General features: G+C 37.3%; 1 protein-coding gene across 1 annotated transcript in view; it reads right to left on the reverse strand.

The window, feature by feature from the left end:
- LOC113669106 (uncharacterized) overlaps positions 1–25,950 on the reverse strand; it is a 388,759-nt gene that overhangs the window by 300,462 nt on the left and 62,347 nt on the right. Inside the window, exons 10-15 of the mRNA XM_089185219.1 lie at positions 24,293–24,382; positions 23,655–23,744; positions 23,263–23,343; positions 20,808–20,891; positions 19,627–19,719; positions 18,921–19,010 (exon numbers count right to left, since the gene is read on the reverse strand). Of these exons, the coding sequence (XP_089041345.1) occupies positions 18,921–19,010; positions 19,627–19,719; positions 20,808–20,891; positions 23,263–23,343; positions 23,655–23,744; positions 24,293–24,382 (528 nt within the window). The remainder of the gene's footprint in view (positions 1–18,920; positions 19,011–19,626; positions 19,720–20,807; positions 20,892–23,262; positions 23,344–23,654; positions 23,745–24,292; positions 24,383–25,950) is intronic.

The following is a 25,950-nucleotide window of genomic DNA, read 5'->3' on the forward strand; positions in this document are numbered from 1 at the left end:
TGGTTGTATTAAATGACATCTCGCGGCTGCTGGATGAAGTTGTAAACGAGCAATGGAGTGTTTTTCAGGTAGACTTGACTGGGAAATTACGCAATTTACTTTGGATTTTTTTACTTAAACAGCTCCATTCGGATCTTGCCTTTGTTCTACACACAGACGAAAATATTAAATTTTACCATAGGGAAAATACATGGAAGTTATTTCAATTTGCTGTGTCAGACACCCGGTAGCCGGCAGGAAGTATTTTCTAAAGATTCTAGAATTCTCCCATAATTTCCACTTCACCTTGCGAAGGATAATGTGATATCCTGGATTAAAGTGAATTTTTTTCTTTTAATCTTATGATAATGTTAAGTCCCATTTTATGTCATAAGATTCATAATTATGTATGTTGTAGGGGGATATAACAAGAATATAAGATTTTAGAAAGATTATCAGTCATCAGATTGACGTGGTTTTTCATATCGCATCATATGGAATGTCTGGAAGAGAGCAAGTTGGTATGTTGTACTTATTGAGTGAATGGTAGGGCCAGAATAAATATATTTGACTCCACTCAGATTGTCCAGAAACCATGCAGTCAGTTCACTGAAAACTATCCTCTTCAGGGGTAGACAAACCCAAATTAATATATTACACAATGGACTAATTGAGTATGTTGTCAACAATATTCTGTAAAAGATTATTATTTACAATTTTTTTGCCATAATGTCATAGTTTCTGGTGTTGATGCTTTTGGAATCTTCATTGTGAGCAAAGCTGTGTATGACAAATATTTAAGGTGGCATTGTTTTTTGTTTTTTTTTTTAACTAACTGGAGGCAACATTTTTTATCTAGAACTATGATTTTACCTTAAGTATTAAATACCAGCTGTGTTTACATCCTTAATTGAGGAATAAACATTTTCACTCAATAGAAACACAGTTGTTGTTGAGATAACACTAGTTAATTAAGCCTGGATCAATCTGCAAGGTTTTAAGATTTTATTTAGTTTGGATCTGGATCGCTTTTTACCCATTTTGGTAGATGAAAAAAAACAGTTAACTTTGATGGTTGCAGCCAGCCAGTGCTTGTTAAAGTAAGGGAGAAATTGATAGACTTAATTAACTGTGATACCGCACTACTGTGATACTCAGAAAATTGTGTGTAAACACCAGAAATATTCATGCAATATATTTTTGTATGTCCCAATAAGGTGTCAGAAAACCAAATTAAATTTAAAAAAAATTATTGTCGTAAGTTTTTGATTTTGAGGGTTACTTGTATGGGTCAAACTTGAATGTGATTGGCTGGTGCTCATGTGACTTTTTAGAATCCAATTAACTTGGTTCTCAATACTTAACAGAATAATTATTGTGGCTTGCATTGGGAAATAAGAAACCCCAGAGCAACGTGCTTCACTGAGAATTTTTCATGAAGTAGAATCTACCAAGTAAATATATATATTTTTTTGTATTTGCACTGTCACCAATGAAATTTATAGTGCCTTTAAGGTTACCTCCCACCTTCAGAGGTCACAAAAATCGATTTGAATTTGAAAGCTGAATTCATATATTTAACCCATACGTTTCCATAAAAAAAATTTCTGAAATCTTTAAAAGCACCTAAGTTCTTTAGAAAAAACATATTTTCATATAAAAGTTATAAAATCAGGAAGGTGTCACAATCGCGGACCAGGGCGAACCCGTGGGGTAATTTTCACGGCAACCGCTCATGTTGGGGCTCGTTTTCCTGTTGTTCCCATAATTTGTTTACATCGCGCACTTTAAAAATTCACTCGTGGAAGCTCTTTGTTTATGGAAAAATCTTTGCTCATGGAAAGATCAAAAGCGGAAGGAAGTCCTTGGTAAAAAGGAAAGAAAAAGAAAGCAGGCCCAAAGAAGAAAGAAAGAGTACCATTCTGTCAAGAAAAGAAAAATATTCCTTTGTGAAAGTGACTGGTGCTGGCGGAGCTCCATGCTGGCGTCTTGATTTCGATTAAAGAAGTCCCCGTCGAACAAAAGTTTGCCAAACACGCTGTTAAAAACGAGGTTTCCTTATCTCTATGTTAGTACCGGCCCTGATACAAAAACATGAACAATCACTTCGAATCGTAATTTTGAAAGCAGTATGTCGATTCGTTGTCTTGCTCCTCAGCACCTTTTCCGGTTTTTCCATCTTTTCCGCGGGTTTTTCCTTTGCCTTTGACAACTTTGCTCGTTATTTTGTCGTCCTCCTCAACGTTCCACTGAGCGATCGAGGTGAAAAAAAAGACACGTGTCTGCAATGGGTTACTTTTCCCGAGAAATCTCGATCCGTCGTTGATCCCAGGAGATCCCGTTATCCTATTGGTTTACGGTTTCAGGAGGCGAGATAATCTCCTGGCGTGGCATGAGTTGTTTGCGAACCTTTATGAGCTAACATCTTGGTTTTGGGAGGAATACAACCACTTTGAGCAAATATGAAAGGTATATGGATTTGACTAATTTTCGTCAAATTTCGCCAAAACATCCTAGGAATAATGACAAACTAAAGTGTATCGGAAAATTTCGATATTTGAAATACGCAACACGACTCGCATATTTTTAGCTACATCAACTTTAGATGCCGATATCTAGACAACCAATCAAAATATTGAAAAAAGGTTGACACACTTTTGCTGATTGATGCCTTGTAAATGAGACTGTGCAGCCAGTTTGCTCGTGCTGCGGCATCCGATACCCGATAAATTCAACAGAAGAACCTTCTGTCGTTTCGCGCCTCACCGGCTTCTGACACTTCCTTAAAAAAAGTCGCTTAAACTAAATTTTTATCAAAACTGCAGTTATTAACGTTTTTATCTAATATACAGTTTCCTGGGATTTCAGTGAAACTAGCGCGCGTACGAATTTTTTCCCGAAAGACACCCGCGAAGGTGGGAAGTAACCTTAACACTATTTTTAGAATAATGGCAGTGGTAACATTATGAACATCACAGCCACACTTCATTACAATGCCGGGACACCCTCTGCAGGTCTGTAGGAATTGTAGGCAAAAAGGCTTTGCCAGCTGCATAACACGAACAAGTAGATTCATGATTAACTGTTTGGAGTATGACCCTTACAGTCTTACATAATTTTCCTATTCCAACTGCAGTGAAACCTCCATTCAGAGGACACCCTGGGACCAGAGCAAGTGTCCCCTACATAGAGGTTGAGTTTTGTTAATAATTTATTCCCCTAAAAAAGCGTCATCTGAATTGTTATCCTTTGGCAAAAGTGATATGCAGTATTAAAAAAAGGTCGTATTGTGAAAGCTGTTGTCATCGTGATTAGCGTACATTTAATCTTTGGGATCAGTCACATTTTGAGTGGTTAGAATGAACGTTACAACCAGGCTTCAGGACCCAGAAAAAGTGTTCTAATCCCTGGAATATAGTTGTCCCTTCCTTTGAGGTAACGAATACTAAGATATTATTAAACATTTTTCTGAGACCAAAGTTTGTGAAATGAAATAATTATGTGGTTATTGTTCATCGTGGTGTAAGATAGGAGATGAACTTTATTCGTTGTCTCACTTGTCACTGTGGATGTTGATCACGACATTTCGACTGCAATACTCCTAGTCTTCATCAGGCGATGAGGTCGATTGATTACATTTCGTTATTTTTAGCACGTTGGTTCGCTGCTATTGGTGCATTTCGATCCTCATTATTAATATTATTCCGGTTGTTAGATGGTGTTAGGGAATGATGATATGAGGGAACACCATCAACGATGCGATCAACATCCAAAGTGACTCCCTCGTGAGACACGAATAAAGTTCATCTCCTACCAAAGTTTGTGTTTCCTGAATAGGGGTGTCCCAAATATTCTAAGTAATAAAAAGAAAATATAATGAAGAGATCAAGTGAGCAATCCAGCTTCCATTACTCAAGTCATGCAATTTGTCTCATGGTCTACAATTCATTACATCTATTTTTAGGTCAAGTTAATAAAGATTAAATGCATGTTAAAATGTCATTCCTGGTGTCGGCATCGAATCCGCTGTGTTGGCAGTCAGGAGTTAGACCGATCATACAAGTTAGACTAGATATAACATTCAGACTAGTCGGATTAGTCAGAGTAGTCAGACTGGCTAGACCCCAAGGGTTTACAGAAGTCTTGATTTTGAGGCAAAAATTTTAAATCCGACAGAGTTACAGCAGATCACTAGGTGATCTGCAATTTGCTCAATGTGATTAGTATCAGTAGCAACCATCAGGACAAAGTCGCTGGTAAACAAGTAGGTCTCTTGTCTTTGATGGGGCTTTGAGTCTCAGACTTGCTGAACAGTTATCAATCTACACAAGTCTTTAGGACTGGCCATTATTCATTCCCTTTAGGGGGGGTCGCAGGAATTTGAATTTGGTTGTGTCACAATAAAATTTACCTAATCCCCCTTAGGGTTCTGCAATATTCTGATTTACCCCCTCCCGCCCCCCTCCCCCCAACCGCGCACACAAACAATCACTTCATTGGTAGTCAATTCTCTATATTCCTCACTTTATACTCTGTTAGCAACGACTGATCCCCCTCCACTCCCACTGCAAACTATGTTATCTTCCAAAATCTTCCACCCCCACCCCACCCCCAGGCGAATGACCGGTCCCTTGATAAAACGCCTTAAATGAGAATTTGACAGTTGGTGTCTAAAATGAATTGAGCTTTGTATCAATGTGGAAGTCAAGAATTGGCAGGTAAAATTGACCTGGAGAGTTATGCGCTAATGGCGGACTTTGATTTCTCCTCTTTCTCTCTCATTCATTTGGAGTTGAAGGGAAATGTGTTCATTCGCTCTCACAGTTTCCTTAGCAAACCTAATTTAAGAGCGTGGTGGTTCAATTCTGTGGCTGTTTTTGGACAAAGGTCTTTTAAGACCCCATCCTTTTTGGCGGCACATCCCTGTAACATACATAGGGGAGTACCCTGCCAACCCATAGATTGATTCTCAATTAGTCCGAATCAAATTGTTAGTCCGAATCAAAACTTGCTATAAGTACAAAGTATTAGATTACAAAACATCCTGCCTTAAAGAATTTCGTTTCCATATTTAAAATTATAAAATGTATATGTAAATTATTTTTTTGAGAGTTGTAACTTCTAAGACAGCAACTTCTCATCTTTTTAATTAGAAAACACCTACATTACATTTCTACTTATTCTATTAAACTGAAAAACGGATTAAACTATCAAAAAAACTGCAATACCCATAAAATAATTTCGTACAAAAGTAATTTGAAGAGTATTACTTAATTCTGTTTTTGACAAAATCATCAGCTAAGGTGAAAAAAAAAAAAAGTTAGAGTATAAACTTTGCCTAAATGATTTCCAAAGTTAAGTCTGACTAAACTAATTTGTAAATCCGCCTCAGAGAACAAAGGAAACAACAAAGGAGAGCATTTTCATTTAAGCTGTTACACAGTATCTTTAAGACGACTAACAAAAAAATATCATTTGCTATTAAAATTAAACGCATTCTTATCTTTTTTGTACGTCACTAGTTCACGGAAATGTTCAAATTTTGTCTTTCAGAAGAATAACTACTTTATAAAAACATAGTTCAATATTCTTAGCTTCCTACGGACCTCTTACACATAATTGCATCTACGCTTCCTGAAAAAGACTCACCTAGCTACTGTATTTTAACCTACTTTCTGAAACGAACTTAACATGAACGAAAGATCAATGAAAGTTTAATAATAGTTTGTCTAACGATGCCATTAATTGTTGATGGCGACGTTTTGTCTGCCACACCGAGAGTCGTTTAGAATACACAGTTTGATCGACAATTCATGAGGAGTCAATAACTTGAGATAACCTACCAAACTATTATTTATCCAATCAAAAAACAAGCGTCAAACAATAATTCTATCCTTCATAAAAATTACATTTTGATTGACATGCGATAAGTAACGAGAGGAGACTATCTGAGCTTTTATGCCTCTGACTTCGTGGAATGGCAAAGTACCAGGCCTTCTCTGACTTTCCAGTCACTGCCAGTTATCGCTTCAAACAAACACTGTTTGCCCACGTCTGTTATATTCCGATTTCTTCGCAGGTTTAAGCACCGTAGTTTGCCGTAGGTATCAGTTAAGGCTTTACACAAGTACTTTATTGCTTCATCTCCTAATTTATTGTAACTGATGTCTGAGCTCGTTAATGCACAGTTCTTGTTGGTCAAAGCTTCAGGTAAGTCTTTTAATACTCCATCTCCTAATCTGTTATGACTGACATTTAAACTGGTTAATGTGCAGTTACTGCTGGTCTACAAAGTAAACAAGAGCGTTATTCCTTCTTCCCCTAGCTCATTGCAACTGACGTTTAAGTTGTTTACTGACCTGCAGTTAGTGCTGATCAGTGCATCACATAAGTGTTTTAATCCTGTTTTTCCAGAAAAGGTCCCTGTGACGGTCAAATTGGTCAATTTGCAGTTAACACTGATGAGCACGTTACACAAGTGTATTAATCCTTCATCTCCTAACCTATTGTCACTGATGTTTAAGCTGGTTGAACAGCAGTCATAACTGATCAGCAATTCACACAGGTGTTTTAATCCTTGACTTTGCAAACCAATGTCATTCAGTGTCAAGCTGTATAGTTCACTCTGAGTAACCGCTGTAGTCATCAGATATCCGACTGCTAGAGAGGATCATAATGGTTACTTTCCAGTCCCTGTTGGTGATCGCTTTACACAGTGTAACCAAACCCGGGTCGTACTGTGTTAGCCACGCCTTCAATAAACCTGAACTTGAACTGTATAACGGTATACTAAACATCTCCTCGTCCTCGTCCTCGTCCTCGTCCTCGTCCTCGTCCTCGTCCTCGTCCTCGTCCTCGTCCTCGTCCTCGTCCTCGTCCCACACTTCATGATACCAGTCCCATGACAGTTTACGTGTAGATAGCTCATCCATAAACAGCAGCGCCACTTGCCATGCACCTCCTCTTATGTGAATGTGAAGAGATGTTTTCAATTTGTATTTATCCACTGCTTCACGAAATTTCAATTGGAGTACTAAATGATTAAAATAAATAGAATATCAGTATTTTACCTGATAACATAATTGCGAAAAAATCACCTTTGCAGAGTTTTTTGTTTTTGCTTTTGTCTCAAATCTGACAAACCACAAAAAATACCTCGGCAAATTGGTGATTTGAATATGAAGAGATGTTTTCAAAAAAAGCAAAATACTGAGCCAGAATATTATAACGGGAAGGACTTTTAATGCATTAACGTTCCCAACATTTGAATAATAGAACAAAAATTACGTCATTCAACCAAGCGCTTTGAGATTACCTTAAACAACTAAGTGTCAAGATTGCATAGGAAGCCGACAGCAAAAATTGAACAAAAGACCTTGAGATACTCTAAGTTGGTACAGATACTCTGACTGATCAAAAAACTATCGAAAATAGTTTCAATCGATATTTCATATCGGAAAATTTGACTTATCCTCTTAACTTCCTGAAAGTTGATAGGACAAAGAATTTCGTGCAGGCATCAAATGCATTAAAGTTAAAAATCTCTTGTTGGAATTATGAGTCTGTCCAAGAAGGGACCGGGTAGGCGTGACACATGCCATCTCACCTAAGTTATTCAAGAATCCACAGTAGTTCGGGTTCCCAGATAATCCCTGGGGTATTAGAGCCCCCACATCAACTCCCTGGGTAAAAGCTAAAATTAGCTGGAAAAATGCACTTCCAACGAATCTCTCACACACTAATAGAATGCGATGGATCTTAATCCTACTTTGTCCAATGGTTGTTTGAACCTTAAGGAACCAAAACCATGAGGTTGGGCTAATTTGATATGACTTCTGCCAATTTAGAGCAGTTAATCATTAACTGTGTCACGCAACTATTCCAAAAAGGAAAAAATTAGGATTTTTTAATTGCAAATATTTCCAATGAGCAACATTGTATGACGAGAAACATACTATCACAGCAAAGACCTACCTTAACACTAAATTTGTGGGCAAAACATTTTTGGCCTCTGTAAAAGATTCGTGATCATTTCCCTCTAAAATACGTACCTTCTAACGTTAATTTATGCAATTTATGCAATTTTGATAAACTAATGTTTGGTCACTCAATTTCAATTTGAGAATGGGATCACAGACGCTAGTTCTTGTGGTACTAATGTCTAAAAACAACAATTGTATGGCTACTAAGCTAAGAAGTCTCTTATCATAGAAATTGTGTGACGCTGACACAATCTATTGGAAAAAAATGATTCATAAATGTATGTATTTATCATACATCAAACAATACCGAACTGAGTAATGGACGTCGGCAGTTGACAGCGACGTTTGCCAGATGTAATTTACGCAAATGAAACACTTTATATACCTATTATAATTTTACTCGATGCACCATAATTTTGAGAAGACTTTATCCAATTTTAGGTACATTACTGAACAGTTGTTCCTGATACATTTAACCTTTAATTGAAAAAAAACAAAACAAAAAAGGAAAAAACGAGTGAGATTTGCTTCTCAGATGTAAAAGATCTATCAAGATTCCGATTTCTTTAGAATAAGGCAGGGAGAGGTTTCTGAAATTTTTTTTTTTTTAATAAAGGGTCTTACTCGGTCCATTTTTGATTATTAGTCCCTTTTAACAGCATAAACACCTCTTTTTACTCACGCTGAAGCCAATGATTCCATAGGTTACTCACAAGAAGAACATTATCTGACAGTCACTTTTAAAAATCTTTTTGTACCGGTAAGAAGTTTCTAGTTCTCTTCCTTATTCGAAATCTCGTCTCCATCTCTACGGCATTGTTGACGTATTGCTCGTATATTCATCTTCCAAGGAGGCACTTACAACTCCATTCGGGAGATCGGCCTTACTAAAGGCTAATAGCCTGCTTAAATATCTAGCAATTTGGATAAATGAAAGTTATTCCTCCTTGGTGAACAAGTTTTCTCCATTTCCTAATCTTAGACCCTTCATTTTGGATAGCGCACATCCCCAGAGCAGCTCTTTGAGACGCTGCACTGTTATTAAAAACCTGGCCAATAACCAAGTGCTCGTAATTATGAACTTGGCCTTAAAATTCTCCTTAGTTGGTTACCAGGAAACACAGAGAAAATGGTTTGGGATTATGGGCAATTCATTGCACGTTTCTGTCGCGGTGAACAAGCGCGCGGATGGTGAAGTTGAGGTAGAGCTTTAAGTCCGAGATGGTAATTGTAAAAACGCAGCAGAGGAAATTTTAAAATACGTCGATAGACTACGCCACTGTTGCAAAAAGACTCTTTCCAAAATATGAAGAGGTACAGGATGGTGGGCATCAAAGCTTTGAACAACTTTCCTTTGAATCTTTTGGGACGAGAGCTTGAAAAGTGTAAAATACAGAAAAGAGCTTTTTTTAAATGGGACAGTCTCAAAAACACAGTTCTCCACAATTTCCATCAGAAAAAAATATTTACTTATTTCCTGAGTGGGAGGGCCGGACGGAAAATATTTGAGTCGACGTCATGACGTACCAAGCGCAACGACGTCCGTGCGCCATGACCGAGTGCCAAATTTCTTCCCTTCCGGCTCAAACAAACTCAATCAAAACGAATTTCATTATATATGGCCACTAAGTGTCGAAAATTCGAAAATTTTTTTAAACCTAAATAGGACGCGATAGAGGGGCGCACGCAAAAACCACAAAAAAGCCACAAAAAGCGATTCTACAATAATACTTTTTTTTTTAAAGTTTTTGCAGCAAAACTTAAAGGCAACAGCTTTTACTACGGTTTTCTATGGGATTCAGCCACCTAGCTAGTCATCTAAGGATGTTGGAAGGTTTCATATGGCAGCATCTCAGCCCCAAGTTGCCATAACTGGTTGGCAAGGGACGTTAAACAACCCACGCACTTTTCGTAAAGAGAAGGGGACGTAGCTCACGCTGTTGTGGTCTTGTCTTGATTCCGAAATTGGGGGCACTTGCAATACTTCCTTCCAATGTTTGTTGCCATACAATGTTGCTCATTGGAGATATTTGCGATTAAAAAACCCTAATTTTTTCCTTTTTTAACTGCTCTAAATTGGCAGAAGTTATATCAAATTACCCCAACTTTAAGGAATTGTTTCCTTAAGGTATCAAACAACCATTGGACAAAATAAGATTAAGATCCACGCATTCTGTTAGCGTGAGAGAGATCCGTTGGAAGGCATTCGATGTGGGGGCTCAAATACCCTAAGGATTAGCCGAGAGCCTGAACCACTGTGGATTCTTGAATAACTTAGTGACTCTCATAAGCTGTGAAAGTTTGAAAGAAATCGGTGAGATGACATGTGTCATGCCTAACTGGTCCTCTCGCGGACAGACTCTTAAAAGCCCATAGAAGCTTCAGCCCCGACGACATTTATCCAGGCAAGAACCTTTAAATGTAGCATTAACTCCCTAGCCTCGCCCTTATACTCTTTGTTTAATAATTCATTCAAACTAGGTATCATTCCGAAAGCCGGGAATGTAGCTGCTTGTTTGTTTGTTTAATTTTTGAAAACAGCTCGGTGTTATTCTGCTTTCCATGAAAGGAGCCCAAATCAAATCGGAGAACTACAGACCTCTATTGTCAGTTAATTTTCAAGAGGATCGAAGGGAAGTCTAAGGCTAAGCCCAAGCAGTTGGTTTTATGAAAGAGTGTTCCTGCCTTCCAAAATTACTCAACACTTTCCCACAAAGAACCCTGAACCAGGCTCTTGCGCAAGCCATTTAAAGTTTTGCGTTTGACCAGGGAGGGAGTTACTTCTATTCATTCTCGGCCAAATACAAACGGGAAATGAACCTTCATGTCCAAATAAAACGGATACGTGTATTCCAGCTCGTGTTCCCTTCATTAAGGCTTTGTTGACAGATTCAGTAAAAGCGAGGATTGAAAAAATAAAACAACATTTATTACATTCGAATTCAACAGCAGTCCTTGTACATATTTAATGTCCTTGGTTAACATACTTCGCAGTTTAGTGTGGTTCTTTCCAAAATATAAAATATATATATGTAAAATATGAGATTTTGGAACCTTGAAATATTATCAATCAGACGACATTCTGAACTATTATAGTAAATTGAAAAAGAGATTATACATTATAAGGACTACGTAACCCGTAACACACTTTCTTATCATTAGTATGTAATTTTAGAGTAATACATAACTCTGCTCTTCATAAAATCATCAGCTAGGATGAAAAAAAATTACAAGTTAGAGTACAAGCTTTGCGTAAATGACTTACTAGGTAAAGTCCAAATAAACTCATTTGAACGAGTATACAACACCTACATTTGGCTTCGAAAACGAACAAGGCAGAACAAAACATTCCTTTTTGTTCAAGTGTATTGCAATTAAGCTTAAACATTATACCCTTGGAGTCTACCCACTAAAAATACGAAAGCCTCTAAATATTGAGGATATGTTGTTACTTATTACTGATTTATACGTCACTAATTCACGTAGACTTTTTAAAAGTTTTCTTTTAGAAAATAACGATATTCATTAAATAGGTTATCAAAATATAATTTAATATTTTGGCATCTTTTTACAGCTAAATCACCAGTATAACCAATTCCCTGTAGCGCAAAACTTTTTGTTACAAAAGGTATAACATTATTGCCAACAGACCCGTTATACGAAATTGCAGCTGCATTTGTAGTCTATTTTTTTAAACAGTGGAGTTCGTTTATCGAATAATGAATGTTTAATAATCGTTTGAGTCATGATACCGAGTCATTTCTAAACTCTTGATCGCGATGTTTCGACTGCCTCACTGCTGGTCATTTTTAATACTCCGTTCAACAAGTGATAGTGACTAGAAGGTCAGTTATCTAATTAAGCACCTTGAACAGTAATCTCTAAGTTGTCATTTATAAAAATGGAATTTATTTCATGACAAGCGAAACGTAACAGGAGGAACCTGTCAGGTCTCTGTGACTCTGACTCGTTAGTTGCTTTACTTTGTAGTTGAACGGGAAAGTTGTGCTCCTCTAACTTCCCAATCAGTACCAGTTAACATTTGAGACAAATATTTTCTGCCTTTATCAGTTACATTCCGATTTCCGTGGTAGTCTAAGCTCCGTAGTTTGCAGTTGGTATCAGTCAAGGCCTTATACAGGTGCTTGATTCCTTCATCTCCAAATTCATTGTTGCTTATGTCTAAACTTGTTAATGTACAGAATCCGTTGGTTAAAACCTCAGACAATTCTTTGATTCCTCCATCTCCTAATCTAATAAGACCGATTTTCAATTTGGTTAACACACAATTACTGCTGGTAAGTGCATCGCACAAGTGTTTAAATCCGTTGTCTTCCCACCGAATGTGACTGGCGTTTAAGCTTGTTAATCTGCAGTTAACGCTTGTTAGCGCGTTACACAAGTGCATGATTCCTTCGTCTCCTAACCAATTGTTACTGACGTTTAAGCTGGTTAATGTACAGTTAACGCTTGTTAGCGCGTTACACAAGTACATGATTCCTTCGTCTCTTAACCAATTGTTACTGACGTTTAAGCTGGTTAATGTACAGTTAACGCTGGTTAGCGCGTTACACAAGTGCACGATTCCTTCGTCTCCTAACCAATTGTTACTGACGTTTAAGCTGGTTAATGTACAGTCAATGCTGGTTAGTGCGTTACCCAAGTATACGATTCCTTCGTCTCCCCAGCTATTCTCCCTGACGTTTAAGGTGGTTAATCCGCAGTTAACGCTGGTTAGCGCGTGACTCAAGAGCACGATTCCTTCGTCTCCTAACCTATTGTGACTGACGTTTAAGGTGGTTAATCTGCAGTTAACGCTGGCTAGCGCGTCACGCAAGTGCACGATTCCTTCGTCTCTTAACATATTGTGACTGACGTTTAAGCTGGTTAAATGGCAGTTAACGCTGGTTAGCGCGTTACTCAAGAGCACGATTCCTTCGTCTCCTAACCTATTGTGACTGACGTTTAAGGTGGTTAATCTGCAGTTAACGTTGGCTAGCGCGTCACGCAAGTGCATGATTCCTTCGTCTCCTAACATATTGTGACTGACGTTTAAGCTGGTTAAATGGCAGTCACTAATGATCAGCGCTTCACACAGGTGTTTTAATCCTTGATTTTGTGAACCAATGCCATACAGTGTCAAGCTGTAAAGTTCACTCTGAGGAAGCGCTGTACTCAAGTTCTTCAAACCTTCATCAGATATCCGACTCCTTGAGAGAATTAATCTGGTTACTTTCCAATCCCTGTTGGTGATCGCTTTACACAGTGTTATCAAATCAGGGTCGTACTCTGTTGGCCACCCATACAATATGCCTGAAATTGAACTGTATATCACTTCATTAGACACTTCCTCGTCCTCGTCCTCGTCCTCGTCCTCGTTATAAATTACACGAAAGCAGTACCATGGTTGTTTAGATATAGAGAGCTCATCCGTAAACAGCAGCACCACTTGCCATGCACCTTCTCTGATGTGAATAGTAAGGAATGCTTTCAATTCGTCTTTATCCATTGCTACACGTAATTCCTCCAAGGCACGAGGTGATTGGAGTACTAAAGGATTAAAACAAAAGAATAGTAATTTTTTTACTTGAAAACATTACAGCGAAAAAACCTAACTTTACATTGTTTTTGTCTAAAAACTGACAAACCACAGAAAATACCTCGGCAAATTGGACACAAAAATAATTTCGAGTCTCCACGTTTCGACTTATTGTTGAATCATCCCAAGTCAAAGGAAACCAGTTGGGAAAACAAGGAGACGGACAGTATGAACAATAAAATGTCGTGCGATACCAAAAACATTAAGCCAAACCTTTTTTCTTCTTCTTTTCCAAGTCTTAAAATGTCAGCAAATCATTTGAGAAGTTGTAACTCATTGTCATAAAGTTTTATTCCAATATTATCTTTTCCCTCACTAGTAATCTAAAACTCTGCAGTCGAAAATGCCTTCGAGAGAAGTTGCTGGTGTTGTTTTTTTCCAAATCTGGTTTTAAAGTTTCAGAACATTTTCAAGAACACGAGAAAAAAATTGTTTTCGCTTTGCAAACATAACAACGAAGTATTCGTGTTGATAAATTGAAAGAGACGTCTTTTTCTTGAGAATACGATCATAAAGTACTTAGGTTACACCACATAAGCGACCAGTCTTAACATCAGAATTCTATGCACTTATGGACTGAGTAGAAGGCTCATGTGGGTCCAGCTTGATCTTACTCAGTCAATCAGATTTTTATTTCATGAACGCCGCTCTTCTCATTTTACTTCCTTCTCACGTGGACGCACGCTTGGCCTTGCAGCTTTTCATGTCCCTGCCAGCGCAACCGCGCACGGCCTTCATAAAAGGGTTCATTTATAAATCTTTTTTTTTTCCTTATTAGGAACGGGCATTAGACCGCGCAGGTCATTTGATGATTATATAAAGGTACCAGGTCTACAGAGAATGAAAAAACCCCAACACAAGATCACAAATCTGGGTTAAAAGAAAAATTCCTTGACCATTACACAAACCTAGCATTTCTCAATAGTCTTCCCACCGAATATAGATAACTGGACATATGTTTCAAAGCCAATACAAGCTTATTTTAACAATGTTAAGTACCTTGCTTGCGGAAGTGAAGTTTGGCTGACTCATTTAATAAGTAGCTGACATAGTTCTGGAGTTCCTCGGGTAAACTGACATCAAACTTCGCCAGTCCTGATCTAATGGTCGGATACATGGCGTTCTCTAATGCTATCATGAAGGACACAAAAAGACACAAGTTCTTTAATGCACGAGCTACACGAGGGTCTCAATGGGGCGATGGCTTTTATGGCTAACGGTTAAAATTTTGGCCATGTTAGGGCTAACTTTTTCTTGTTAAGGAGTTAAAAAGAAACATTTCTTTGGTTAATTCTTTGTAATCTAACGTTATAGTTGAGGGAAAGGAGAGTTTGTCGAAAATTATCGCCCCGTGTCGTTACTTCCAGTGATCCCTAAAGTTCAGGAGCGGTGTGTCGCCTCGCGCCTTGTCTCTCACGTTGAGAAGATCTTGTATCCTTTTCAACATGGTTTTCAAAAGGTCAAGTCTTGCGTTACTCGGCTTATTGAAGTATTCTATGATATTGGTCATGCACTGGACCGCGGGCTAGAATCAGACATAATTAACTTGGACTTTGCCAAGGCTTTCGATTCTGTGTGCCCGGCAAAGCTCGTGTTGAAGCTAAAAACGTTTGGAATCGATGATCCCCTACTCGCCTGGTTTTACTCATACCTAACTGGAAGGCGTCAAAGAGTGGTTATAAATGGAACTTTCAGTAATTGGACTGGCGTTGGGTCAGGTGTACCCCAGGAGTCACTTCAAGGACCGATTCTCTTTTTATTATTTGTAAATGACATGCCAAATGTAATTAATAGTGCGACGCTGGCTATGTTTGCTGACGATTCTAAATGTTATAGGATCATAAATAATGATGCTGATTTTTCGAAATGGCAGTAGGATTTAGTTTCACTTACAACTTGGTCCTTGTCAAATGAATTGTATTTTCAGCCTACAAAGTGCAGTAATCTGCGTATATCTAGGAAGCGTATTAGTTCATATCGTAGCTATAGTATAAATGGTATAGATGTGGAGGTTGTCTCTACTGAAAAAGATTTGGGGGTAGTGCTCGTAAATGACACCTCTCGGAAGGATCATATACTCATGATAGTTGCTAAAGCAAATAGGTTACTGGGCTTTATTAGAAGGAGCTGCGCAGGAATTGTTGGCAGTGTTCCGCCGTTGCGTCTTTACTGTTCATTAGTGTGTTCGCACTTTTGCTATTGCTCTCAGTTATGGGCACCTCAGTCTGTTATCAGCAATTTATTCTTAGTTAAAAATGTGCAAAAAAGAGCTACACGCTTTGTACTAAAAAGAAATAGTAGTACCTTATCTTATAAGGATCGCTTAATCTCGACTTAGTTTTCTTTTTTAAATGTCTTCATGGTAATATTGATCAAACTTGTTCATTTAATTACTATTTTTCCTTTGTTAAGAGTCAGATGCGTCAAGCGTGCTCAGGGCTGAACTTTAAGATTAATAAAAATCATACATCAACATTTCGGGACTTCTATTTTAATAGGATAGAAAATTTGTGGAACAATATACCTAATAATGTTAGGCAGGCTGATTCTATTGACTCTTTTAAGCGTAAACTTAAGTCGTTTTATTTCAAGAGACTTTTCAACGTTTTTGATGGAGACTACTTTCTTACCTTTAAAATAATTTGTCCTAAATGTCGCCGGGTAAATACCCTTGTTGCGTGCACTTGTTAAACAGCCCATTTAGTCTATTCATATTATTAAGTTATTTTAGGAGGGGGTTGGGTTGGAGCTTAAACCTAGTAGGGAACTCATGTCCTATTGTTCTTGTTTCGGTACTGCTTTGTACAAATCCTTGAATCAATAAATAAGTTAAGGATCTTGGAATTCACATCAAATCAAATCTATTATGGAGCCTGAAAACAAAGCAAACAGCGTGCTCCGATTTATAAGTCGAACAAAGGGCCCCTGGAATCCAAAATTGTTCTCGAAATTTTACATGAGTTTAGTCCGTCCAATACTTCAGTACTGCTCTCCAGTGTGGTCTCCACACCTCAAAAAGGATTCGGCTATTTTAGAGAAAGTACGACGCAGAATACCTAGATATGCAATCAGAAACATTGCCCGAGATATGTCATATGAAGAAAGCTTAAAGGTCCTTAAATGGCTAACTCTACATCAGAGAAGATTATTTTCTGCGCTTACTGAGTGCTTTAAGACGGCTAACAGTCTTAACGAGCTACACCTATTTGAGTATTTTACATTTGCACATGATTTTCGACCATTAAGAACCAACCATCGCCATAAACTTAAACCATTGCCTGCAAAGCTAAACAGTTTTAAGTATTCTTTCTGTGCAAATATAGTCAATGAAGGGAATAATTTACCTAAAAAAGTTGCAGAGGCAGAAACTCCGAACATTTTCAAGAACAGAGTCAGACGCCATTTTACTAATGTTTTAGGACATTTTTAACTATTTTACTGCAATTTTTAATTATTTTAGGAGACAAACTTGAAATAGGTAACCTCTTTTGCTTCCTTTTTACTTTTCATTAAAATTTGAATTGTGAATAAACAGTTATGTTATGTTAAGACTAACGGTTGAAATTCGTCAATTTTTACGACTAACAGCGAAATGTTTTTGCTATATTACGGTTAACAGTTAGCCCCATTGAGACCCTCCTACATGTATTACAGTTCACTGACATGCATTAGTACTACATGCACTATTGAAGCAGCAATATGGTAAAGCTAATAACCTCTGATAGCGCGATGTGGTCATCGTAACTCTGAGGTGGCTTACACAAAGGCTCCTCAACGTTCGACACACAAACTCAATTTACAAACTTCATGTGTACACCTTGTTCTGAATGAGAGCACAATTTGATGCTTGCGGGGCCTTAACACATCAAGGTTGTAAATGGATACGATTAAAAATGGCTAAGCACTCTGATAAAATGCTAGAGTTGTATCCAAGATTCACGACAGTACCGCGCACTTGATGCACGTGCAAATCCCGAGGACTGCAAGCGCGCACCACGAAACTACACATAACATGAAACAGTACCTGTAATTTTGCATATGTAACAAAATTTGAAAGTTTCTAAGACCAGGATGAACTTATCCTAAGAAGCTAGTTATTTTTTAACACGTGCTAAAAAGAAGTTCACTTTTGCCGGGTATTTTGTTTCTTTTCTTCCACAATATTTTTTTCTAGTGCAATGTGAGGTTGTCTCCTTTCTACATGACGGCTGATTGCTGGATTGCTAGGATTTACCACTCGTGAAAACAGTCTCTATCTAAGTGCTGGGTGCCAATGCAGTAATGTAATTTATATCTTAGGCCTCTAATGAGCATTGCAATTGTTAATAATTAATGCAGAAAAAGACTGCACGTGCAGGAGTTTCGTGGAAAAAGATACTTCGATAAAGAAGTGGGAGTGTCTAATAGCATTCTACTAAAAATTGTTTTTTCTCTAAATGTGCATTATTTATTCACCTTCCATCTTGACTTTCTCAAGTTCCTGGCGTAGTCTAGTTGCTGTTTCAATGATGGAAACAGGGGGAGGTAAACTACCTGAGAGAAGAAGTAAACAACAAAATGGTTTAAAGAATTTTTAAACACCATTCTTGGTTGGTAACATTATATAAGAGGAGGGGTTATATTAAATATGGAGTAAATACATATTATTCAACGCTTCAACATGTAATGAGCTGCGCAGATGTTTTGCAAGTTGCATGCAGGGCTGAGATATTTGAGAGAAAATAATAGGAACCCTTTATAACAAACTCAGAGAAAGTGTTTCACCTTTCAGCTTGTTACTTAAAAAATCAAGCCTGAAATACTAGTATAACCATTTCCTTGCATCACTTTCCATATTTCTTTTGCCCTGTTCAACGGAGCCAATACGCATGTTTCACTAACCTTTCTCTATTTTTCTTTCAAAAATATGATAGTCAAGTTGTTCTAGTTCATCTTCAAGATCAGCAGTAAAGAGTTCAGGGGGAGGCAAAGTACCTGAAAGGAAAGGTAAACAGAGAGATACACTGTATTTAGCATTCAGTGCCTTACCTCGCATAAATGGTTAAAAACAGGCATTTAACAAACACTTCACATTGTACTAGGCTCATGTGAAGAACTGAAAGTATTAGATAACTATCTCACTTAATAATTATAAAGGAAGAGGGATCATCTTTACTAAGGAATAGTTTCCCTTGAAAATTTATAATTTGAATAAGGAGTGGAAGCATTCATCAATAGTAATAAAATCAGATAACAGATTCTTTTAAATAAGGAATAATTTTCCTTGGAAAGTGATAATTCGATACGGGGGTGAAAGCCTTTAATGGCATTCTTAGAATTATTTCTTTCTGATAGTGAATCAATAAACATTTTATATTCACCTTCCATTCTGAGCCTCTGAAGCTTCATGCTCAGTTCAACTAGTTTTTTCTTAAGATCAATGGTTGAAAGTTTAAGGCCAGGAAAACGACCTGAGAGCAAAGGTACACAGAAATATATTTAGTACTTAGTGCCTCACCTGATATAAAAAGTTGAAGCATGATAACGTGTATCAAGGTCAAGTGAAAGAAAAATGATGCCAGTTTTCCATTATATCATTATGAAATAACCTATCTATAAGTAATATTTCATTATCACATGCCACAGCTAATTTAATACTTCCTTTAACTGAAGTTGTGGATTAAGAGACAAAACTGAATTGAAAATATTTTCCTCAACAAAACAAAGTTACTGAATAACAGCTGGGAACATTTCACAGCATTCTTGGATGAAAGTAAAGACAGAAAATGGTTAATATCTCAGGTAGGGAATAATTTCTCTTAAAGTGTTTACTGGAAAAAATATGAATTCATTTCATGGCATTGAGCTATTTACATGGCTAAAATATTTAAAAAATATAGAAAGCAAACTTTTTCGACACTAGGTCATCATCACCCTGATGATGACCTGGTTTTGAAAATGTTTGGTTTTTACCTATTCAATATTTTTAGCTTATTTTTTAAACCTAAGCAAACTTTATGGACAGTTATTAGCATTCTTGTATCAGTTTCTCCCTAAAAGTGACAAGATATGAATTTTTCTATTCACCTCTCATTCTCAGCTTGCTAATTTCCTCAAATACTTGCTTTAGCTTTTCCTTAAGATCAGTGGTGGGGAGAGAATGGAGAGAATGGAGAGAACCTGGGGGCAAAGTTATACAGAGCTTTTCAAAATTCAGTGTCTGACTTTAAACATAAAAGATAACAACAGATGTAATTGCGCAAACAGCAAATTATTGTCATGTTAAAGTAAAACAGTGTAAGTTCTTCATTATAACTCCACGATCATCGTTGAAAACAACTATTGTGTATTTTTACCACGTGCCGACTCAATACCATCCTTAGCTAAAGCAGAGAGTGAAAGAATGCCAAATTTGGATTAGTCTACAGTTTACTATCGCCCTGCGTACCCCTCACTATTACAGACACCTCGACACTGCAAACAAGAGCCAGCCCCTGGGGAAAAGCATGAAGAAATGACTGAAATAAACTCCTTTTAAAACGGACTCTTCCTTTTACCGAAATGTAGACACTTTCAAGCCCCCCAGCACGAAGTTTCACTTGTTTTTTTCTCTTGCTTTAACAGACACTTAATGCTTCATTCAAAATCCTAACTAACATACTATAAAGCGACATTATGAAAAAGGAAAAAAAATAAACCATTCTTCAACAGGGTGTGAACATGAGAATTTCCTGCTTACGGCCAGATCTCTTTCCCGTTTGTGAGGCCATGTTAGAGACTTTATTTCATATGTTGAGAAACAAAACAATTTCCTATCTCTCACACCCCGTTATTACAGACTTTTCGCTATTTCAGACATTTAATCTCCCTGCGAGGGTGTCCGTAGCAATGGGAGTCAACCCTCAGGGGTAGGGTACAAAGTGCAACTCATGGTGTTAAATAGCGACACGATAACAGGTCAAACCAACATGTGATTAACTGATTGTATATGATGTACAAAATCTATCTAAACTATATAATCGTCAGTTTTTTAAGGCATAATTTAAGATCAACACCGATAAAACTTAGTTTAACATTATATACTATTTCACCATCCTCAGCCACTACCATCTTAATATTCCCTTACAGCAAAACACAGAGTGAGGGAAAACTAAATCGGGTGAAATTTCCTTTCAAAAAAATATTTTGAATGAGAACTAAATGTATTTAAAAGCATTCTTAGTTTAGTTTTACCACAAAATTTAATTTAACAGCATATTTTTATTCACCTTGCATTATTTGAAGTTTCCTATGTAGCTCTTCTAGTTCTTCTCCAAGATCAAAAGTAGAAGATCCAGGAAGAGGCAACATGCCTATAAACAAAGGTATGCAGAGAGATATTACCATTTCTACTAATTAATAGTTGGGAAAAAGCATACTAACTTGCATTTAAAGATACTAGCAGGTACATGAACACTGTTGATTACCTTCATTTAAAAACAGAAGCTTTAAAACCAAAAAAAAAGAAACTATTGAGAGCAACTGCAAAGAAATCACTCTACATGTATGTAACGTTTCCTTAATTCATTGCATGGAAACTCAGCACTACCTTTAACTAGAGAAGAGAATGAGGCAGAAACACATTTCAAATAATTTGCATTGACAAGTATCATTTTTCATAATTGCTGACAGAAGCATTCTTGCTTATTAATAACATTAATTCTATTCTAAAAGATGACTAAAACCACATTCACGTTCTTTTTTCATTTCTCATTTTTTCTCCTGAAGTTTCATGGCTTCACTCCTACAACTTTTTAGGAAAAACTCACGTTATGAAAAAAGCTATAATGTTACACTAACGCATGTCACATCGGTTCGCGAATTTATCGAAGAACGAGTAGTAGTAGTAGATTTGCTTGATTTGAGTTGTGGATAAATCAGTTGGGAAGGAAAATGTCACTTGCATCGAAAAGCATCGAAACACGCGTATAATTAAGCGAGTAACGAAGCAAATACTCACTAATATTGCTTCCCAATTTCTTCATTGCAATTAGCGTTCCCTTGAATGTTTACGCAGCAGGATGTGAACTATTTGGTGTTCGCATCGCTGGTGATGATTTCCTCGAAACTTCGAACTTACCTCGATCACCTTCGATGAGGATCACAAGCAATACCATTTAAGATTGTGAATGATGTTTCATTTTATTCATTGCAATCGGCGCTCGCTTCAGCGTTTACGTACAGAAATGTAAACAGTTTCATTTCGCATCGCACGTGATGATTTGTTTGGTTGCGGAGCGCAATATATTACAACAATGAAAGGTCAAGTTATAGTAAATCGCAATGTCAAAGACGAAGATTCGAAGATAATAACATAAAATACTGGCCTACTCCTGCTGAAAGCCCGGACATGAATCCTTTAAAGCTCCCCTGACACGAACTGAAAACATTCGCTTGCGTCGCGTTGTCAAGCCAACTAACAAGGACAAACTTGTCGCGGGCATCTATCGGTTCAGGGACTCTGGGACTGCTGCTGAGTGCTGTAAATACATTAGCCACCTCCGAAAAGTTACTTCTACTGTGGTCCAACGCGAAGGAAGAGCCTGGTAACAGCTTCCTTTAATGAAAAACGGCTCCTTTAGGAGCCACCAATTTTCTAAAAGTCCTGAATTACTGTGTTGACTGACATAAGTATCGCCGTATTGATGTTTTGTCCAATTGCACGTGTCTGCGAGTCTTATACAAACTTGAGCTAAATGTATCCTGCATTTAATTTTTCCCTTCCCTTTTATGAGCAATTTGGTGAACATCGCTCGATGATTTTACAAATTTTAAAACGAGACGCAAATCCGGTTTCCGATAAAAATATGGATATGGGTAAGAACAAGGCGTAGTCGTGACAGGTAACCATACTGTAACACAACACCATTAAAATAAGCTAGAAGAACTTATAAGTTTTTGTATAAATGGCGCGATGAATAAACCAGTTTTCGAGAATAGCAAGTTCACCGATGATAAAACTATGAAATAAACGTCCACGCGTGGGTTTGCATTAAGAATGCGACAACTGGTTACCGAGAACGAATTCTCAAGGCCGTTGTGACGGATGTTTTTTTTTTATACGAAGTGACAAATTTTGATTAAAGAATTCCGTTGGGAAATGATAAATCATTCATATATTCCTATTATGAAGTCGCAGTAGTTTGTAACAGCATATCGGGAAGGTCGGTTAGAACGGTGATTGAAACGAACAAGTTTTCTTGTCGTTGGTAGCAGTGTAGTATTTTAGTCCTGTTACATTGTAGCCAAAAAAAGCATGTAATTGCGAATTTAAAAAAAATGTGCACGTCAAAAAATCGCACGTGCGCGCATAAGCTTGATACGTCTGCCTCTTTAGAATATATGAGGTAATCATTTTGTTTTTCTATTCTATTATTTCTATTTTTTTCTATTCGTTTTTCTATTTAGCCTATTCTTTAAAACGGTAAACCGCCAACAATAGAAAAACAAAAGGATTACCTCATATATACTAACGAGGCAGAGGTATCAAGCTTATGCGCGCATGTGCAATTTTTTGACGCGCACATTTTTTTAAATTCGCATTTGCATGCGATTTTTGGCGCGTTTTATTCGCGTTTTTTGGTTAATGTATACACGAGCGGTAATGTAATTCTACAAGAACTGGAAATATTTTAATAGCATTCTACTACAATTGTTTTCTCTAAATGCGCATTATTTATTCACCTTCTGTCCCCCTTTTCTGAAATTTCTTGAGTAGTTCGTCTACTTCTACTTCAATGGTGGAAATAGTGGGAGGTAAACTACCTGAGAGAAGGTAGCAAAATGGTATAAAGCATTTAACAGCATTCTTGGTTGATAGCATTATATAAGAGGAGGGGTTAGATCATTCCATGTTTTAACATGCAATGAGTGGTGGAGATATTTCGCAAGTTGCATGCAGAACTTAGATATTTGAGGGAAGATAATATAATTAGGAGTCCTTTATGGCAAACTAAAACCTTTCAGCTTGTTACTTAGAAAAACAAGCCTAAAATACTAGTGCAACCATTTCCTTGCATCACTTTCCATATTTCTTTTGCCCTGTTCGATGGAGCCAATACACATGTTTCACTCACCTTTATCTCTTTGTCGCTCAAGTTCTGTGAGTAGTTCTTTGAGTTTTTCTTCAAGAGCAGCAGTTAAGAGTTCAGGGGAACGGAAAGTAACTGAAAGGAAAGGAAAACAGAAGGATACACTGTATTTAGCATTCAGTGCCTTATTTCACATAAATGATTAAAAACAGGCACTTAACTAGTACTGTACATTGTGTTGGGGTCATGTGATAACACAGTTATAGTGTCAGTTTTCTGATTAATCTCCTATGGTCATTGTTGAAATCAACCATTTAGAAAAATTGTCTCATCATAATAAGCCAGAGCCAACTTAATACAGCACAGAATTAGCAAAGACTAAATTAAGAAAAATTTCATATAAAAGCTAACACTTTACATAATAGCCAAAAGTATAAGACAGCAATCTCACTTAATAACTGTAAAGGAGGAGATGTCATCTTTACTTAGGAATAGTTTTCCTTGAAAATGTATGATTTGAAGAAGAAGTGGAAGCACTCATCAATAGAATAGAATCAGACAACAGGTTCTTTTAAATAAGGAATAATTTCCCTTGAAAAGTGATAATTTGATACAAGGGTGTTTAATAGCATTCTTGGATTTATTTCTCTCTGATAATGAATCGATAAACATTTTATATTCACCTTCCATTCTGAACCTCTGAAGCTGCTTGCATAGTGCAGCTAGTGTTTCCTCAAGACAAATGGTTGAAAATTTAAGGACAGGAAAACTACCTGAGAGCAAAGGTACACAGAAATATATTTAGCACTTTGTGCCTCACCTGATATAAAAATTTAAAGCATATCATGTATAGAGGTCTTGGGAAAGAACAATGAAATAAGCTATCTTTAAGTATTTCTTCACCATCACATGCCACAGTTAATTTAATTCTACCTTTGACTGAAATTATGGAGTTGCTGAACTTAGTTGCTGAATAATAGCTGAGAACATTTAACAGTATTTATGGATGAAAGTAAAGACAGAAAAAGGTTAATATCTTAGGTAGGGAATAATTTCTTTTAAAGCATTTACTGGAAAAAATATCAAAAAATTTAATGCCATTGAGCTATTTACATGGCTAGAATATTTAATCTTCATGGTGATGTTTACCTAGTGTTGAAAATGTTTGATTTTTTTACTTTTTCAAAAGTAAAAGTAGATTACCTTTATTTGAACAAAAATGCTCTAAAACCGAAAAAAATTTGTTGAGAATAACTGAAAAACTGTTCAGTCTAAATGTTTAAAATGTTTTGTAAATATCATCTTTAGCATGTCATCTACAAATTCCTTTAACTAGTCGATCCGAGAGGGGTTCTTGGTAGACTTGAAGTCGTATATGTCTTAAGAGCGAGTGGTCGTATCAAAGTTGAAGAAGAAGTAAGCTTTCCAGTGCATTGTGCGTAGAAACTACTCGATTTTTTCGACGAGGCGTTGTGAGAAATCGTTGTGCGATGGTTGAATATTCCTATACCATCACGAAACAACTTCTTACGACGCCTCGTCGAAAAAACCGCGGCAAATTTTCTGTCATCTGTTTCTCTCGGTGTGGCGTTTGAAAAGGCCAGTCCGTCGTTTCGGTAAAGTCTTATGTTGATGTTTCGAAGTTGGGAAAGGAAGAAAGGCTTCCTACAAGCTAGCATGTTTCAGCACCGTCGTGGCTGCCCATTGGGACGTCAAATGTTGTATCGACCTTCTTTTACCAAGGTTGCTGTTTGTGCATAAGGATCGACTGTTTTGCATGTGTTACATGTTTCTTCGTCGTTGGTGACGTCGTAGGCTGAAGCTAAGTCGAGTACTCTGTTCAGGAGGTCTTGGCTAATGGAGGGATATAATTCTTCGATGTCAAAGTAAACTGTGTTTTTTTTTTGTTTTTAATGTCTTTAAACCACTCGATCACAGATGCCGTGTTGCTCTCGTGATTTTTCTGTCGAGGATTGCTTTGCTGATTCTGCCAATCTCGGATTTGGTGGGGTCGATTAGTCGGCAGGTCGGTTTGTCAACGAAGTTCGATTTGTAGTCTCTCAGAGTTATGAATGATACAGTACCCCTCGCGTATGTGTTAACTGCGAAGACGAATTACATATGCTCAGACGCACGGTAGTCAGGCGCACATATACGACTGTTTTGCGCGCACGGTGGAAAAAAATGTGCAACTCATGTGCCTTTGTTATTCAGTGCTATAAGTATCCTTTGCATTACATTGGTGTGTAAAACAAAGAACTTTTAGGTTTGAAAATGAGACAAGTCGACAACGGAAAATTTACATAATGTCAGTGTAGCTATAATGCTACACTGACGCATG

The sequence above is a fragment of the Pocillopora damicornis genome, chromosome 10, assembly GCF_964200805.1.
Source record: "Pocillopora damicornis chromosome 10, jaPocDami1.2, whole genome shotgun sequence".
Lineage (NCBI taxonomy): Eukaryota > Metazoa > Cnidaria > Anthozoa > Scleractinia > Pocilloporidae > Pocillopora > Pocillopora damicornis.